The sequence below is a fragment of the Macrotis lagotis genome, chromosome 1, assembly GCF_037893015.1.
Source record: "Macrotis lagotis isolate mMagLag1 chromosome 1, bilby.v1.9.chrom.fasta, whole genome shotgun sequence".
Lineage (NCBI taxonomy): Eukaryota > Metazoa > Chordata > Mammalia > Peramelemorphia > Peramelidae > Macrotis > Macrotis lagotis.
The window spans coordinates 440,498,204-440,515,839 of record NC_133658.1 but is presented as its reverse complement, the minus strand read 5'-3'; the positions used below and the strand labels follow the sequence as shown (position 1 = coordinate 440,515,839).

The 17,636-nt window shown below is 35.0% G+C and overlaps 1 protein-coding gene across 8 annotated transcripts in view; it reads left to right on the top strand.

Annotated features, from left to right (window-relative positions):
• The window catches only part of MTA1 (metastasis associated 1), a 225,085-nt gene that overhangs the window by 173,094 nt on the left and 34,355 nt on the right, over nucleotides 1-17,636 (top strand). For all 8 annotated transcript variants that reach the window (XM_074213317.1, XM_074213313.1, XM_074213312.1 and 5 more), the window contains 7 exons: nucleotides 1,938-2,126; nucleotides 4,675-4,749; nucleotides 6,307-6,365; nucleotides 11,774-11,889; nucleotides 12,475-12,626; nucleotides 13,002-13,191; nucleotides 15,938-16,027. In XM_074213317.1, coding sequence (XP_074069418.1) covers nucleotides 1,938-2,126; nucleotides 4,675-4,749; nucleotides 6,307-6,365; nucleotides 11,774-11,889; nucleotides 12,475-12,626; nucleotides 13,002-13,191; nucleotides 15,938-16,027 — 871 coding nt within the window. The remainder of the gene's footprint in view (nucleotides 1-1,937; nucleotides 2,127-4,674; nucleotides 4,750-6,306; nucleotides 6,366-11,773; nucleotides 11,890-12,474; nucleotides 12,627-13,001; nucleotides 13,192-15,937; nucleotides 16,028-17,636) is intronic.

The following is a 17,636-nucleotide window of genomic DNA, read 5'->3' as shown; positions in this document are numbered from 1 at the left end:
AAAAACCTTGTCATGAAGTCTGTGGGGGGGGGAATAATTTCAGAAAGCACAATGACATTAGCTAAGATGTCCTCAAACTCTCATATCTTTCTCCATAATCAGTAATTTCTTAGAAGATAGATTTAAGTTTATCCTTTAGAACATCTAGATTGTCATCATTATGCTTCTGTCAATATCATTAATCTGTAGGAAAACATGGATTGCATTCAAATAGAATGCCAACATAAATCATGCTAGAGTGACACTTAAGTTTTAATATCAGCTAAATCATTAATGAAAATAACCAGTATGGTAAGAGTACTTGATATTTGAACATTATTTGTAACTTTGTATTCTTTAGTTTTCTTACTTCCTAGAATTCTTTCCCACCTCACCCCACTCCTCCTTTACACACACACATACTCTGTGATCCAGTGATACTAGTTTTGCTGTTCTTGAATAAGATACTCCATCCTCCAACTCTAGGCATTTTCACTGACTTTCCTTCAAGCTGTTATCTGCCTAGCTTCCTTGAATTCCTTCAAGTTTCATTTGAAATCCTACTTTTTGCTAGAAAACTTTCCCAGGGGCGGCTAGGTGGTGCAGTGGATAGAGCACCGGCCCTGAGTTCAAATTTGGCCTCAGACACTTAATAACTACCTAGCTGTGTGGCCTTGGGCAAGCCACTTAACCCCATTGCCTTGAAAAAACTTAAAAAAACAAAAACAGAAACCTTTCCCAGTTCCTCTTAATGCTGGTGCTTTTGCTCTCTGTCTTATCTCCAGTTTATACCATATGTATATTGTTTATCCAATTATATATGTGTTCTCTTCCCAGGGAACAAAGTCCTAGAGAGGAAAGACTATTTTTTTTCCCTTTTTTATACCCAAAATTTTGCACATAGCTACTTTTTAAATGCTTGTTGACTGCCAGACTTAATTATTTCCAAAATTTAAAATTTAATAAATAAATGAAAGAAAACAGACACATTAATGAATTATTAGTATACACTGTACACTGGTGCAATCATTCTAGAAATTTTGGAAGTATGTTTCAGAAGTGACTAAATTGGGCAAACTCTTTTATCCATTGATCCAGTTAAAGAGATCAAAGAAAGAAGAAAAGGATCTATATGTACAAAAGTATAAAGTCATTTTGTAGCAGCAAGGTACTAAAAACTAAGGAGAATAGTTGGATGAATTAAAGAACATACTTGTAATGGAATGATCTGTACCCAGGGCACTGAAAAGATAGGTTCAGTGAAACCTGGAAAAATTTGCATGAACTGATGCAGAATGAAACTAATAGAAAAGAGAGAACAATTTATACAACAGCAACAATATTATAAAGATGAACAATTTTATAAGTCTTAAAATTTTGATAAATGCAATGACCAGTCACAATTATGCTGTTCACCTTCTGACAAAAGGGTATTGATTACAAAATGTAAAATGAAACATACATTATTGGACAAAGTCATTGTGGGGGAATTTGTTTTGCCTGACTTCACATTTGTTAAAATGATTTTGCTTTTCTTTTTTCCTTTAAAAGTGATTGGCAGTGTGTGGAAAGGAGAGAAAATAAATGATTCTTAATTGAAAAATAAAATTTTTAAATGAATTTTTAAAAAAAAATTTCCCAGCTACCAACTTCCTTCCATGGGTCTTTGACTTATACTTCCCCCTCTTACAGGCCAAACTTTGGATGTCTTGCCATCTCTGTATTGTATCTGTATTGTAATCTCAGTTTCCTTATTTGTAAAATGGGAGTCATTGACTAGATCCTCTCCACTATCACTTCTAGCTCAGTATTTCTCTGTGACAACAAAGTGTCTTTTGAAGGACTAGCTCCCCAATAATAGAAATCGGAGAGTCCCTCTGCCTCCCTTTTATAGGTCAAATTTCCTTTTGAATATAATCCTCCAACTAATGAACAAACTCTTGTTATTCTGCCTTTAGTTTCATGCAATGGATACTTTGCACAAAAACATCTATGATATTTCCAAGGCCATTTCTGCTCTGGTGCCTCAGGGCGGTCCAGTTCTATGCCGAGATGAAATGGAAGAGTGGTCAGCTTCAGAGGCCAATCTCTTTGAGGAAGCCCTAGAAAAATATGGAAAAGATTTCACTGATATTCAGCAAGATTTTGTAAGTACTTTTCACAGTGATGATTACTATTTGTCTTTAGATTAAGTGATTGTGTTACTGAGGAATTTTTACTATTTGACCAAAGCACAGGGAAAAGAATCTGTAGTCACGTATAGTCAAGAAAAGAGGTACTTATTGGCTGTGATTTCACCTTAATCAACATCAGGATGATAATGAAAAAGGAAAATGGAAGACTCTAGAAAACCTTTAGATTGCAAAGCACTTTCCTCCTGCATATATTTTATAGATGAAGTAACTTGAGTCAGAGTTTTTTTCCTTGCCCATGATGTTGAACTACAAAACAAGATTTGAATCCAGTTCTTGTAATTTTAGATCTAGTACTGTAACTCTCAATATCTTTCTAGTCTCTCATTTTTCAAAGTGTTTTGAAGGAGTACATTTATTTCCCTACCGTTCCTCTCTCTTTCTGTCTCTCTGTCTATCTCTTTCTCCCTGTCTCCATATCCCTCCCTATTTCATTAATTCTCTTCCATCACCTCCCTCCTCCTCCTCTTCTCCTTCTCCTCTTCTCCTTTTCCTTTTCCCTCCTCCTCCTCCCATTTCTCTCCCCAGGCACATTTACCAATGTTAGATTGTTGTCCCATTAGTCTCTCCTCATTCCTTTTTCATTATAACACGAACTTTTCTAAGATGTGCTTTTATAATTTTTTTACCTTTTGAACCAGATATAAATGTCATAAAAACTTTGAGGATTATTTTCTCCCCATTTCCTTCATGTAAAATTGTACATTTGACTCAAAACAAAAAAGTCATAAGGTAGTTAAGCATTCAGATCAATAATGTTTTCAGCTTAAAAGTAGGATTTAACTGAATGATAATATAACAAAAATAAAACTTTTAACATGACCTATCCATATTTCCATTGCAATCTTTTTGATAGGTGATATTATTTTTGATATTATTTGGGTCTCTAACATATTTCTTCTGCCCTTATTTGTCTTTGAACATGACACTTCCCTGGCCTTAATGTTAAAGTAACTCAGTATTTGAAAAATGGTTAGTGACTCCAGTACTTGCATTTCACTAGGAGGCCAGTTTTAGGGAATTCCTCCCCTGTACAGTATGTACAATACAGAAAGAAAAGTTATTGAATTTGCATTTTCAATATATAGTAGGTTCTGGGATGGGTTAGAAACAGATATTGGAAAGAGTACTGGATTTGTAGTCCAGGATATAAGTTTGAATCCCAAGTTTGTTGCCTGGTATCTTTGTAACCTTAAAAAAAGTAATTTGTCCTAATCAAATAGAGAACACATATAGATGATAAATCCTATGACTTCACAGTATAGTCCACAAAGATGAGCCCCCAGGCCATTTATCTAAATGTTTCTGTCTTATGTCTGTCTGTCTGTCTGTCTCTCTCTCTATAGATAGATAGATAGATAGATAGATAAATAGATAGATATGTATGTATTCATTCTACACACTTTGTTATATCCATATTTGCCCAATTAATGTGGGAATGGCTGCCTGTTTTCAGCCCTTGCCTGATACCAGCTACACCTAAAATATATTGTACAACTAAAAGTAGAAGTCACTTCATCCACAGGAGGAATGTGAATTGTATTACTCTGGTCTTAAGTATTGTAGAATCACTTGCTTCCCTTTCCAAAGGTAAAACTGTTTATTAAAAATTTAAGGCCTCTCTACAAAGAAATAGTCATCCTCCCCCCCCCCCCCCCCAACTATCCCCAGGTACTTGCCGCAGTCTATCTCAGTCAGCTTCTGAGCCTTTGGCCATGACTTCCATCTAAAATGTCTTCACTAATCCTTCCTGCCACATGATTTGCTTTACCTTTAACTTCTTTCATTTACCTTTTTTTCCCCTTATCTTGTCTTTGCCTCTTCTTGAGTCTTTCTCTTCAGGTTCTTATTCTTTGATCACTCTTGATCCACTCAGTCCAGCTTCACTGATTTTTTTTTAGTAGAATTTGGGACACTTTTCATTTTGCTTATTCATTTTAAGTCTGTTTTTTCTCCAACAGATTAGAAATAGAAACTAGAGAGTATTAGGAGGGTAGCCAGTTTGGCTTTTGAGTAAATAAGTACTAGAAATGACATCAAAATAAAAGGAAATAGGGAATGTTTATCCTAGAGAAGGGAAAACTTTGGACATGATAGCTCTTTTTGAATATTTGACTATCAAGTGAAAGATGAGATAGATTTTCTCTTCATTTCAGAGGTCAGAACTACAAGTAAGTTGGTAGAGTTTCAAGAAAACAAATTTTGGCTTAATTTCAGGATTACATCCCAACAAATTACAGTATTCCAAAAGTAGAATAATGGACTGCTTCAAAAGATAACAGATTCTTCCTCTGGAGATTCCTGATAAGTGATGATTCAGATAACTTTTTGAGTATACTAGATTCTATAGGATTGTGCATCCCCAATAAACTCTAGGACCATAGCTGGGATTCTTCTTCTCTGCCTTGGAGACATGGGCTACTATGTACATAAAGTATGATACTCACTTTTTAACTACCAACGACCTTGATTAATGACAGATGCTTTCTTTCCATGTTCCCAGCTTCCATGGAAGTCCTTAACCAGCATAATTGAATACTATTACATGTGGAAAACAACAGACAGATATGTTCAACAGGTGAGATCTCCTTGGCATCCAGATATAATCTGTTGTGTTTCCTCACAAGAGTTGTGCTCTTTAAGTGAAAAGTGAGTATTGCTTCCCTTGGGAGCTTACTACTGTTTCTGAGGAATTACCTTCCCCTAAACTCCTTAGGGTGCTTTTATAGTGTTACATGTGTGCCTGTTCCTGGCTCTAGGGCTTTTTATTTTTCTGACCTTTGGCAATGCATATTTATGTATACTCAGTCTTCTTTTTTTCCCCTTTTTCCTAATAAGACACTTCCCACTTACATTTGTGAGGGATATGAGAATGTCAGGCTTAAAATCCCTGATTAGTTTCAGCTATATGCTGTCATTCATTTGTGTTCTCTGTCATTATTTACACATTATGCCTAGCTTCCCCATACCCTATTTAAAGCAAAAATCTTCCTAACTAGTTATAAATAACATCACTTTTTATGTGCTACTATTTGCATATGATGGGTAATTTACACAGAGGAGTACAGATGCAAGGCTTTAGCTATGCTTTGTCATTTGGAATAGGTCTTCAAATTTTGGATAAAATGTGTGTATGTTTAAGAGACATATTAGGAAGAAAGCTGTTGGAGGAAACTGATAATTATTTAAAATAATTTATTTTTCCTTTTTCTTTTTTTTAAATAAATTTTAAAAAATAAATCTAAAGTGTATATGTAATGTTACACTGAGATATGAGAGAACCATACCTGGCTGCTGTTACTTGAGGTAGGCTACTCTTACATTGCTGGGAGTTAGAACCTTTTAGACCAACTTTCCTTCCTATGTTTTGGGGATGGTGTATACACATCCATATTAGGGAGTAAAAGGCTTTCCTCTGAAAGCATCTTAACAAAGGCCCTGGTAGCTGCTCATTGAGAGAAGAAATCTGACTTCAGAAAGGGGATGGAATTAAATTGGACTGATAATATATATAGAAAGTATGAAGAACAAACTTTTAGTCTTTTATTTTGAGACTTTAGGCTAATTTTCTGGTTATATCATAGATGATTGAAAATGATAATAGTTTGTTTATGATTTTTGTCTTAAAAGTTATCTTTTTCTGGCTGTTTCTCATCATGATAATTCATGGCATAAGAATTTGGATGTAACTTGACTCAAAAAATAAAAGAATTTGGTAAATCAAATTTTTCTTGATTATACTACTGGTCCAAGTAGTCTCTCATGGGCCCTTGTCTCCTTCCTCCTATTTTTCCTTTTTTCTTCTCAAAGAGATAACTTAAAATTTTCTTATTTCCAGGGCTTAAATACTAGCTTATTAACTTTGTCTTAGTATAGAACTAGCAGAGTTCCTGAGAGACTAACCTTAATTGTCTGTTTTCCTCTGAAAACATCTTAACAAAGTCCGTGCCCAAACCCATTTCTTTCATCAGGACAAAGAACCACATTTTTTCCTACACACTCCCTAAGTCTTAGCTATACTTCTTGGTATCTAAATATAGTTCAGGTAGCCCTGCCCTTCCTTATATGGTAGATTTTTTTTTTTTTTTTTTTGGAATAGGTGTCTCTGACCTTTTGTCTCTATGTCTCTTTGCAGAAGCGGTTGAAGGCAGCTGAAGCAGAAAGCAAGTTAAAACAAGTGTATATACCCAACTAGTAAGTGGCATCTTCATACAGTTAGTGCATTATTCTCAAAATCCTGAGAAAGTGGAAGACCGTTTAGTAATAATAAAATGGTGTACTTATTGACAGTATTGTGTTACCAAAATTTTTGCTAAATCTTGTTTCCCTGACTTTCCCCTCTGTGTCTCTGTCTCTCTCTCTCTCTCTCTCTCTCTCTCTCTCTCTCTCTCTCTCTCTATCTATCTATCTATCTATCTATGTCCCCCCCCAGTACCATTATTCTTGTGGACCACAGAGTCACAACTTTATTATTATCCTCAGTTCTTCAGTCTCCCTCACCCCTCACATCCAATGATTTCTTTGACATTGCTTTTTGATTCATTGAACAGAATGCTGAGCCTGTCCTCCAAAAGGCTCATCTTCCTGTGTTCAAATCCATCCTTTTATACTTATTAGCTCTATAATCATAGGCAAGTTACTTAATTCTGTTTGCCTCAGTTTCCTCAACTGTAAAATGAGGTGGAAAAGGAAATGACAAATCTCTCCTTTGTCTTTGCCAAGAAAACCCTAAAAGTGGTCACAATGATTTGGGCATGACTAAACAATGACTAAATAACAATAACAATTGTTTTTATTTCTAGAATATCCCATATCATCCTCTTTTTTTCCCATTCATATGACTGCCAACTTAATTCTAGTAGCCCCCCAACATCCCTGACTGATACTGTTGTAATAGTTTCTTAATTAAGTTCCTTCCTTCTTATCCTTCCTATTTCCAGTATATTCTCCATATAACTCTAGAAAAGATAATTCTACAACACTAATGCCTGTCTATTGCTGATTTATTACCATTTATCTTTTTCTAATCAAGTTCAAAGCATAATATAAAATTACCTTACATTGCTCATAGTGAAAAATTTCACATTATACAATAAACTCATAGCTCCCACCACATTTAAAGTGGGAATGATCATCCATCATAATCAACCTAACTTCTGCTCCCCTGAAGTACTCCTTTCCATTTAAAGGCTTAATCACATCACTATTACTAGCCATCTAATATTAACAAATAATGCAAAGCTGTACTTAAATATTTAAACAATGTTTTCACTGTGAGAAAGATCACAGCTAGAATTTTCTTTCGATTCTGGAAAATCAAAGGAAAGAAATTGCTAACTAGATTTCTCTAATCAATGACTATATCTGGTTTTTCCAAGTTTTTGAACCATAATCCAAAAATCCATTTCTCTTCAAAATGTACTTATGACATTTGGCTCAGTTATCATTTAGCAGAATAACATTTAGCTCGGTTATCAGAAATGTCAGGTCATTGTTTATCTTTTCTCATTGTCTTAGGATGGTACTTCATTCCTCTCGAAATTTCTTCTCACAAAGAAGATATTATTCACAAAAATAGTAGTTCACTTCAACTGTCATTAAGAATAAAAAATGGGGCAGCTAGGTGGCGCAGTGGATACAACACTGGCCCTGGAGTCAGGAGGACCTAAGTTCAAATCCAATCTCAGATACTTAATAATTACCCAGCTGTGGGACCTTGGGCACGTCACTTAAGCCCATTGCCTTACAAAAGCAAAACCAAGAAAAAAAACAGCTAATTCAGTTAGCCCCCCTGAAAGAGCAATTTAGCATCACCTTTTCCCCCTCATCCCTCCCAGAGAGCCATACTCAGTAATGAATAATGAAAAAGAAGAATGGAAACCACTTTTCAGCAAAACTGATCCACAGATCCCAAAAATGTGTTATATGCACTGTTTGACGCCGTGTTCTTCCACTTGTTCATCATAAGGATAACTATCATCTCATATCTCTTTTTTAGATCCATGCTTTGTCATTATAATTTCACATTTTTCAGATTGAATTTGTTGTTGCTGTTCTTCCCATTTACATTGTTTTGGTCATTGTGCATAATGTTTTTTTTTTTCCTGGTTCTGTTTCTATCACTTTACATCTGTTTAGGTCTTCCTAATTAGATTTTATCTTAGTTTCCTGAACATCTTCTCCTTTACATCTTTCCCATTGTGAAGTCTGTTGAGTAAGCAAGAAAAATAAAATCTCTTGTTCAAAAATTGTGCATGTTCCCAAAAAGTAGGTCTCGGTCTGTATTTGGGGTCTATCACTATACTGTCAGGAGTTAGGTAGCATGTTTCATCATGATCTATCTGGAACTATGGTTTGTCATTGAGATGATCATAGTTTCCTAAGTCTTTGAAAATAGTTTGTCTTGGGCAGCTAGGTGGCGTAATGGATAAAGCACCGGCCCTGGAGTCAAGAGTACCCGGGTTCAAATCCGGTCTCAGACACTTAATAATTAGCTCTGTGGCCTTGGGCAAGCCACTTAACCCTGTTTGCCTTGCAAAAACCTTAAAAAAAAGGGAAAAAAAGAAAATAGTTTGGCTTTTCATATATGTGTATGTATGTGTGTATACATATATATATATATATTAGATAGACTGATATATAGTATATAAACATATAAAATTTATTTTTTACATTCTTTTTAGATTGAGTTCTGAATTCTCTCTTTTCCACCTCGCTCCTATCTATTATAAAGCCAAGAAATGTGGTATCAATTATACATGTTAAATCATGCAAAACATATTTATGTATTAACCATGGAAAAAATACAAGAAAATGAAAAATTAAGCTTCTGCATTCAGATTCCATCAGTTCTTTCACTGGAGGTGGACAGCATTTTTTTATCATAAGTACTTTGAATTACCTCGGATCATTGTATTTATCAGCATAGCTAAGTCATTCAAAATATTGTGTCTTTACAGTATTATTGTTGTTATTGTGTAAATTATTCTCCTACTTTTACTCAACTATACTTTGTATCATTTCATATAACTATCTTCATCATTTTGTATAGTATTCCATCTGTAACTTCTTCATCCATTCCCTCAGTTGATTGGTACTGTTTCCAATTTTTTGCCAAGCATAACTTTGAACATACACACACACACACACACACACACACACAATGCTCCTAACTAGGTATATACCCTAGTCAAAGAAAAGATGAACACTCATGTGTATATGTGTGTTCATCTTTTCTTTGACTAGGGTATACACCTAGTTTTTATATATACACACGCGCGCGTGCGCGCACATATACATATGACTGTTCATCTTTTCTTTGACTAGTGTATATACCTAGTCAGGAGCATTATTTGGTCAAAGGGAATGCAAATTTTAATAGATTTTTGGCATTTTTCCAAATTACTTTTCAGTATGGCTAGACCAACAATTCAAGCTTCACCAATAGTTCCCAGATCTATTAATAGTTCTTTAACTGGGGCAGCTAGGTGGTGCAGTGGATAGAGCACCAGCCCTGGAGTCAAGGGTACCTGAGTTCAAATCCAGCCTCAGCTGTGTGGCCTTGGGCAAGCCACTTAACCCCATTTGCCTTGCAAAAACCTAAAAAAAAAATAGTTTATTAACACACTTTTTTTTCCCACAACCCCCCTCCAGAATTTGTCATTGAATTTTTTTATCAGCCTTGCCAGTATTATGGATGTGAGCTGTCATCTCAAGATTATTTTCATTTGCTTTTACTTTTTATAGCTTGCATTTCTTCCTTGTTCATAGCCTTCAAATGATCCTTTGAACAATTGTTTACTGAATGGAGAGTGGCTCTTATTTTTTATGCATTTTAATTAGTTGTCTATATATATTCTAGAAAAGAAGCATTCAACAGAGAAACTTGATGCAGTGAATTTTTTCTCATATGTAATGTAAAATAAATTAATACATATACAAACAAAGTAGTTTAATACAGGATAAGTTAGGGGGAGAGAAGAGCACTAGTAGTTAGGATCAAGAAAGTCTTTATGCAGAAGATTGTGCCTGACCTGAAGAATGAAATGAGGGATTATAAGTGTATTCTAGGAATGGAGTATAACCAATGAGTGTCAGGAAAAGAGATCAATTTGCCTCCATCTCACAGGGTATGGAAGGGTGGTAGAGCATGATTCTCAGTCAGTGAACATTTCACTTTTCTAATTGTTTCTGCCATAAAAAGTGCTCCTTCCTATAATTAATTTGGTGTTTTTGTGAGATTTTTCTTTCCAGCAAATGCCTTATGCTGGAATCTCCTGGTCAGAGAATATTTGGACATTTTAGTGCTTTTCTTAATGGTTGAACTAAAACAGATCTCCAATAGCAGTTCATTGATATGTCTTGTCTTTCCACAATCCTTCCAATGTTGATTTTTGATATTTTTATTAGTTTGTTGGGTGAGAGATGAAGTCTTTGATTTGTAATTTTAATGATTTGGAATTTCCAAAGTATGGTTGTTACTATTTTACATTTCACTTGAAAATTATTTATTCATATCTTTTTCACATTTCCCTTTTGGGAAATGCCTTTTGGTTTGTTATATTTCTATTGTCTGTTTATTTTATAAAAGAAATTAAATGACTTGCCCAGGGTCACACAGATAAGATGCATAAGAGGCTAAATTTGAACTCAAGTCTTTGTGACTCCAGTCCTGGAGCATTTATCCACTCATCACCTAGCTGCCTAATGACATGAGCTGTTGAATCGTTAAACAAGATGCAGTTAATCAGAAATAATCTCCTGTAGGAGTTGAATTTTAATGTAATGTGAGAGAGCTGATAACTTTGGATTGTGACCTAGAGTATAGACCAAAGAACAGAGGTTAGAGTTTACCAGACTCTTCTGAATATAACAGTTTGAAATGATTACCATGCAAATTGAAGAGTTAATTGTGGAACTGAGAGGTAGGAGTGCCTGTATTGTTCACTCTGCAGAAAAATAAATAATCAGGGGCGGCTAAGTGGCGCAGTGGATAGAGCACTGGCCTTGGAGTCAGGAGTACCTGGGTTCAAATCCGGTCTCAGACACTTAATAATTACCTAGTCATGTGGCCTTGGGCAAGCCACTTAACCCCATTGCCTTGAAAAATCTAAAAAATAAAAAATAATCAGTACCTGTTGTTTCCCCCATTTAGGATATAAATTTATTAAGGGCAAGTACTGTCTTGTTTTTTGTTTCCTATTCCCTATACCTGGCACATAGTTAGTCATATTTAAGGAATGATATGTAAAATTCTCAGTGCCTTTAGTTTTATGGAAATAAAGGAAATGAAACTAAATTTTAAGTTATGTGCAAAGTTGACTTGCCTTTAGGAGAAATGAGTCCTTTTTTCTTTGTATTGATTTCAATAGATTTTCCTTTTACCACTGGTGTACTGTAAAGTTGTATTATTTTATTTAGCAGTTTTAGAGTATGTATAATTAGTCTATTTCTTTCATATATTTTGCGAATTTTTGACAGTTTTGTTGTCCCATTCTGAAAAGTGTAATGTTACTTAGATTTGAGGACTGTTGTATCTGAATTTAAATTGAAAATCAAATGTCATCTCCAATTATTTCTGTTTTGTCTTTATTTTTTTAAAGTAACAAGCCAAATCCAAATCAGATAAATGTAAATAATGCCAAGGCTGGTGTTGTAAATGGCACCGGAATACAGGGTCAGAGCCCAGGAGCTGGCCGGGCCTGTGAAAGCTGCTATGGTAAGTGCCTCAAGGATAATGCCACACCTAACTGAGATAAACTAGTTGTATAGCTACCTAATTTTTTTCCTTTGCAGAACAAGCTTAAAAGTATCTTGTTTGGTTTAGTCTCTGTTTTTATCACAGGGAAAGATTGTTAAGACATAATGTCATGAATTGGGAAAAAAGATGGGGAAAATGAAAATTAATGAGAATGTAAATATTGGAGTCTTATTACAGGTCCAAATAAATTACTATTAGGCAAACCCTTGGAGGCATTAGATTTTTCTTAGGGATATTGGTAACTAATCTAAAAATACACTTTGGAAAGATTTTCTTGAATGATAACTGACAAATGCAGAAAGTCTTAGTAGTATATCAAGGAGACTGTTAATGCATGTTGGGTCTTTAATTTGTTTACTAGCAGAAATTATTCTAGTACTCCATTTCTAACAATTCTTAATTTCATTTTGGTTTTAAGTGTTCAGTTTTCCTGAGAGCAACTGAATGTTTCCTTTTTTTGGTGGGATGGTGTGGATAATCTGTAAATGTTACTTGAAATAGTTCCTTTAAGAATATATATATTTTCAACTTTGTCATCCATAGCCACACAGTCTTACCAGTGGTATTCTTGGGGTCCCCCTAACATGCAGTGTCGTCTCTGTGCATCTTGCTGGACATACTGGAAGAAATATGGTGGCTTGAAAATGCCAACCCGATTAGATGGTGAGAGACCAGGACCAAACCGCAACAACATGGTATGTGGAGGGTAGACAGGTGTATGACAGCCATGACCCTGCTTATTGGCAAGGATACTGGATTGGCATATGGCAGGGGGTCATTTCTGTACAATGATTTGTTATTCTTGAAGAGGCTTTAGGATTTAGAAATTCTCAAAAAGAATCAGAGAAATTCTAGAACCTTAGAGACTTCTAGCCTAACCTATTATCTTGAATATTTCTACTCTGCACCAGGATGATTTGAATTCCCTGAGTCTTCATTACCAAAATGACCAATTTTGCCAAAAATGTTGTTCTTTTCTGGTAAAGATGTTAGTATTTCTAAAGCATTTCCAGGAAAAAAAATGAACTTCATATATTGTAATATGTCTCTTATGTGTTCTTCATTGTTAGAGTCCTCATGGCATCCCTGTACGGAATAGTGGGAGTCCAAAGTTTGCTATGAAGACAAGACAAGCCTTTTACCTACATACAACCAAACTGACTAGGATTGCTAGACGCCTGTGTCGAGATATATTGCGTCCTTGGCATGCAGCAAGACACCCTTACATGCCTATCAACAGTGCTGCTATCAAAGCGGAATGTAAGATTTCTTTGGGCACAAAAGTTTAAGTTAAATATCTCTTAAAGTTAATTACAAATCATACAGTTGGCTGATAAGTGATTCGTGTGAGTGAAATTGTTTTTCCATTTTCTTTGTTCTTGTTCCAGTTCCAATATTACTCACCTCTAACTTGAGAGTATATCTATAATAGTAATTCTTTGCCAAATACGTACTGTTGAATATAAATTTTACATTAAGGACAATTAATGTGACTTTTTCACTTGAATGAAGTAAACTATTGATTGCTTGAAGTTAGTGAAACTATGTGGAATCAGGAGGGAAAGGATCAGAAAGTTTCAGTTAAGAAGGACTCCACAAGCTATGTAGTCATTTCTGCATTTGAAGGCAGAAAATGTCTAAGAAATGGTCTTCAAATCTTAGCTTAAAGAACTATTGGGGGAAACCTCATTATCTCTCAAAAGTAACCCATTCCATTGTTTTTTTTGGACAGCTCTAATTGTTAAGAAAATTTTCCTCACTTTGAGCCAAATCCATTTCTTTATAGTTTATTATACCCATTGCCCTGAGTCAAATGGAACAAGACTCCTTCCCTTTTTTTCATGATAGCCTTTCAGAAACTTTAAAGAGGCAACCATCATGTCCTGTTAAATTTTCTCTTTTCCAAACTAATTACTCTAACTGATCCCTTACCATCCTTGTTTTCCTTTTCTGGACTTGTAATGTTCTTATATCATCCTGCCTAGGACAGGATTGAGCCAAACTATCATCTCCATCATCGTGCTTTGGATTCCTTTCATCTTCTACTTGAAAAGTTGATTTTATTAAACTGTGTTCAACTTTCATTAATCTGTTTGAAATTTCGTCTTATTAGATTCAATCCATTATTATAGCCTATTGAGACATTTTGAATCCTGATTATATTATACAATACATTGTCTGTTCCTCCCATCTTCGTGTCTCATTCATCCAGGTCATTGATAAAAATGTTATACAGAACACAAGCAAAGGAGACAGATGAAGTACTTCATTAGAGGTAAAGGCAAAATTCCTATCAGTTAATATTTGAATCTAGTCATCCAACCAGTTCCAAATTCAATTAGAAGCAACATTTTACCCTTTTCTAACACTTTGCTGTCTTAAAAAGATTGACAGAACAGCAATCATATCCACTAATTTTTCAGTGTTTCTTGAGGTTATTCTTTTGGATTTGGTGACTTGTATTAGTAGCTGTCTTTTTTTCTGACTTATCCTAGGTTAAGTTATTTTTCTTGGGAAAGAAAACAGAAACAAAAAGATATGAATTCTGTTTCTCTATATGTAGCAACTATTATTTTCATTGGTTGTTAATGTTCCATCCATTCTGTTTCATCCATTCTAAGCAGCTCTATTAATGTTTTGGTCCTCTCTTGTTTTTTGTTGTCCTTATGTTCATGACCAGCCTCAGCTCATTTTAATTATTTGCTGTTCTGGCACTATTCTTACAAGATCATACTACTTTTTGGTATTAATCTTCCCCGATATACTCTTGAGTTGTTTGTTGGTTGTTGTGCTGAGGTTTTTTTTTTTATCTAAGTTGGTATATTAGTCTCCTGTGAAAGTCATTTTCCTAAGTTTACTTTCTCTTTCTTCATTGTAATTTTTTCTTTGTTTAAAATTATATTCCTTAGAGTTTCCCATGCCCTCTGAGAAAACTGTAACTATAGAAATGTATGCCCTTAAATCTTTCTATCCTTTCTCATGTGCTCTTTCCAAATCTAGAGTGCATATCAAATTAATCCTTCTTTTTCCTCTCATCTTTTATATATTGTAATATGGAATAGTCTGTCTTCCCTAAATTTCCAGACTGATAGTCCCATCATTTCTACTTCATTGATCATTTTTTTCAGTTCAGAATTAGATCCAAAACAGCATTTGAAGCATACTAGAATTTATTAGCTGTTATATTTTTAGCACAGAAAGACTGTTGGAAATGTCAGGATAACTTATTTCTACACACTTTATCTGTTTTTTATTTTTACTGTTTCAGAAGGTCTATACTATACACTCGCAGGAAATATCACACACACACACACACACACACATATATATATATATATATCTTCACTCAAATGCTCTATACTATTTCTCTTAATTTTCTAGTCTTATACCTTATTCTCTCTCTCTCTCCACTTCCCCCATGTACATTTGATATAGTGACACTAGCCTCCTTTATATTTCATGAACAAGATGTTTGTTCAATCCAGATCCAAGTATTTTCTCATCTTTACCTCTACATACCTCCAGGAATGTCCTTCTTCCTGTTCTGATCTCCTGGCTTCCCTGACTGCCTTCAAGTCCCAACCAAAATTTCACCTTTTAAGGAAAACTTTCCTAATACCTCTTAAAGCCTTTCTGTATATTTTATATATATTGATGTTTGTATATATTTGTTTGCTTGATTTTTCTCCTTTCTAGATTATGAGTTCCTTGAGGGCATTCGTGCCTAATCTGTCCCCAGCCCTTTAATTCAAATGCTTTTGAAAGGCTGACTACCAAACTTCCCTAATTTAGATAGCTGAAGTGCTGTATTTGTAACTTTGAAATGTTAAAAAGAGTCAGAGTCAATTTAGTTCTTCGGTTTTCTAATGAATTTACTTTTTAATAATACAATTTCAAGTTGACTTTGATTGGAACTGTTCAAATATTAAAGTTAATGCTAATGAATAATAACAAAGTAAACATATAGGATTTTAGTATATCTAACCGTTAAATATTGCCTTGACAGGTACTGCTCGATTACCAGAAGCCTCCCAGAATCCACTGGTATTAAAACAAGTGGTACGAAAACCTTTGGAAGCTGTGCTCCGATATCTAGGTAAAAATGCTGTTGGTAATCTTAGTATTTGATTAACACTTGAAGCTAAAAAGAGTAAAAAGACTGTCCACTTCCATCTCCCAAGGCTTCATTTAGCCTAAGGCATTACTCTTTCTGAAGTTCTCAGAAAGAATATAAGGGTAGCTTTTCCTTCCCTAAAGCAGACTATAGAAAGATTTGGAGTCTTCCATACTTTCATACTTGTTTAACTTTTTGTAGTTTCCTTATCTCTTGACACATTTTCAAGAAAAGAACAGGGTGTGCTGATTCAAAATTTGTAAGAAACTTTTTCTTTAAGTTTCATTACCATTAGTTAGATTTTCTTCCAGTCAATAAGTCAGATGAAATAGCTGTCTTTCCTGGAGTTGCTGAAAGTGAGCTAGCATAGTTGTGCTTATTGTATTGCTTCTTACTTTCTCTCATATGTCACAAGAATTGCTCCTTATTTACATAAAAATGGAAAAAGGAAGGACTAACTCCTTAATATAAAGGAGAGGTCCAGAAAAACTGAATGTAATGAATCTAAGCTTGGGGAAAAAAATGAATGATAACAGAAATCAGTTTAGTACTAATAGCAAGAAGATTATGGGCTAAACAGTACCTTACATCATTTCCATTAGGATTTACTGTATTCCCCCATGTGTAAAATGTTCCTTTTTTGAAAAAATTTGGGGTCTAAAAACTGGGAGTGTCTTATACAGTGGTTGTAGATTTTTTTACTTGCATTTCCCACTTTTTCGCACTTGTTGACTTTGCACTCATTGTTTTGCATTTGTTACTGGTATATTAGGTTGGTTCTGCCATGTTCTGCTCAGAAATGGCTCAGAAAATATTTTTTGTACAGTGCTGAATTCATGTTTATAGTGATCCAGTTTGCAAAAAGGAATGGAAATCATGTTGCTGAAGGTCAGTTTGGTCCTCTTCCAACCGAGAATATAATTCAAGCCTGGCTACAGGAAGAAGAAACCCTACTGAAAATGCCCCTACAGAAGAAGGCCACAAGAAGCAAGGCAGCCAAATGGCCTGATGCGGAGAGGGAATTGAAGAGCTGGATTGTAGAGCAAAGGGACAGTGGAATTCCTGTGTCCACAAAGATGGTTCAGCAGGAGGCAAGAATTGCTGATGAACAAGAAGTGGCTGATCTCAAAGGAAGTTACAATGGGTGCTTTAGATTCATGAAAGGGAATGGACTGAGCATGTGTCCATGCACCAGACTTGCCCAGGGAGAGTTTGTGGACAACCCCAAACCAGAGCCCAGGCAGGAGAGCAGGCAGAGCCTCTTCTAAGACAGTGATCCGTCATCAAACACAGATAAGAACAAGCTAATGGATGGGAGTTTTGACAGTGATGAAGAGTGGTATGAATTTTATGATGAGTAAAACTTGAGTTCAGTAACTTTATGTAATACTTTATTTTCCAAATTTTGGGCCCCAAAATTAAGGCGCATCTTATGCATGGGGAAATATGGAGGAAGTCTTATTTGTCCATATCGGATGAGATTGTTTAGTGAGATGTTGACCAAATACTTAAGAAATATATTTCTGGGGTGGCTAGGTGGCTCAGTGGGAGTCAGGAGTACTTGAGTTCAAATCCAGCCTCAGACATATAA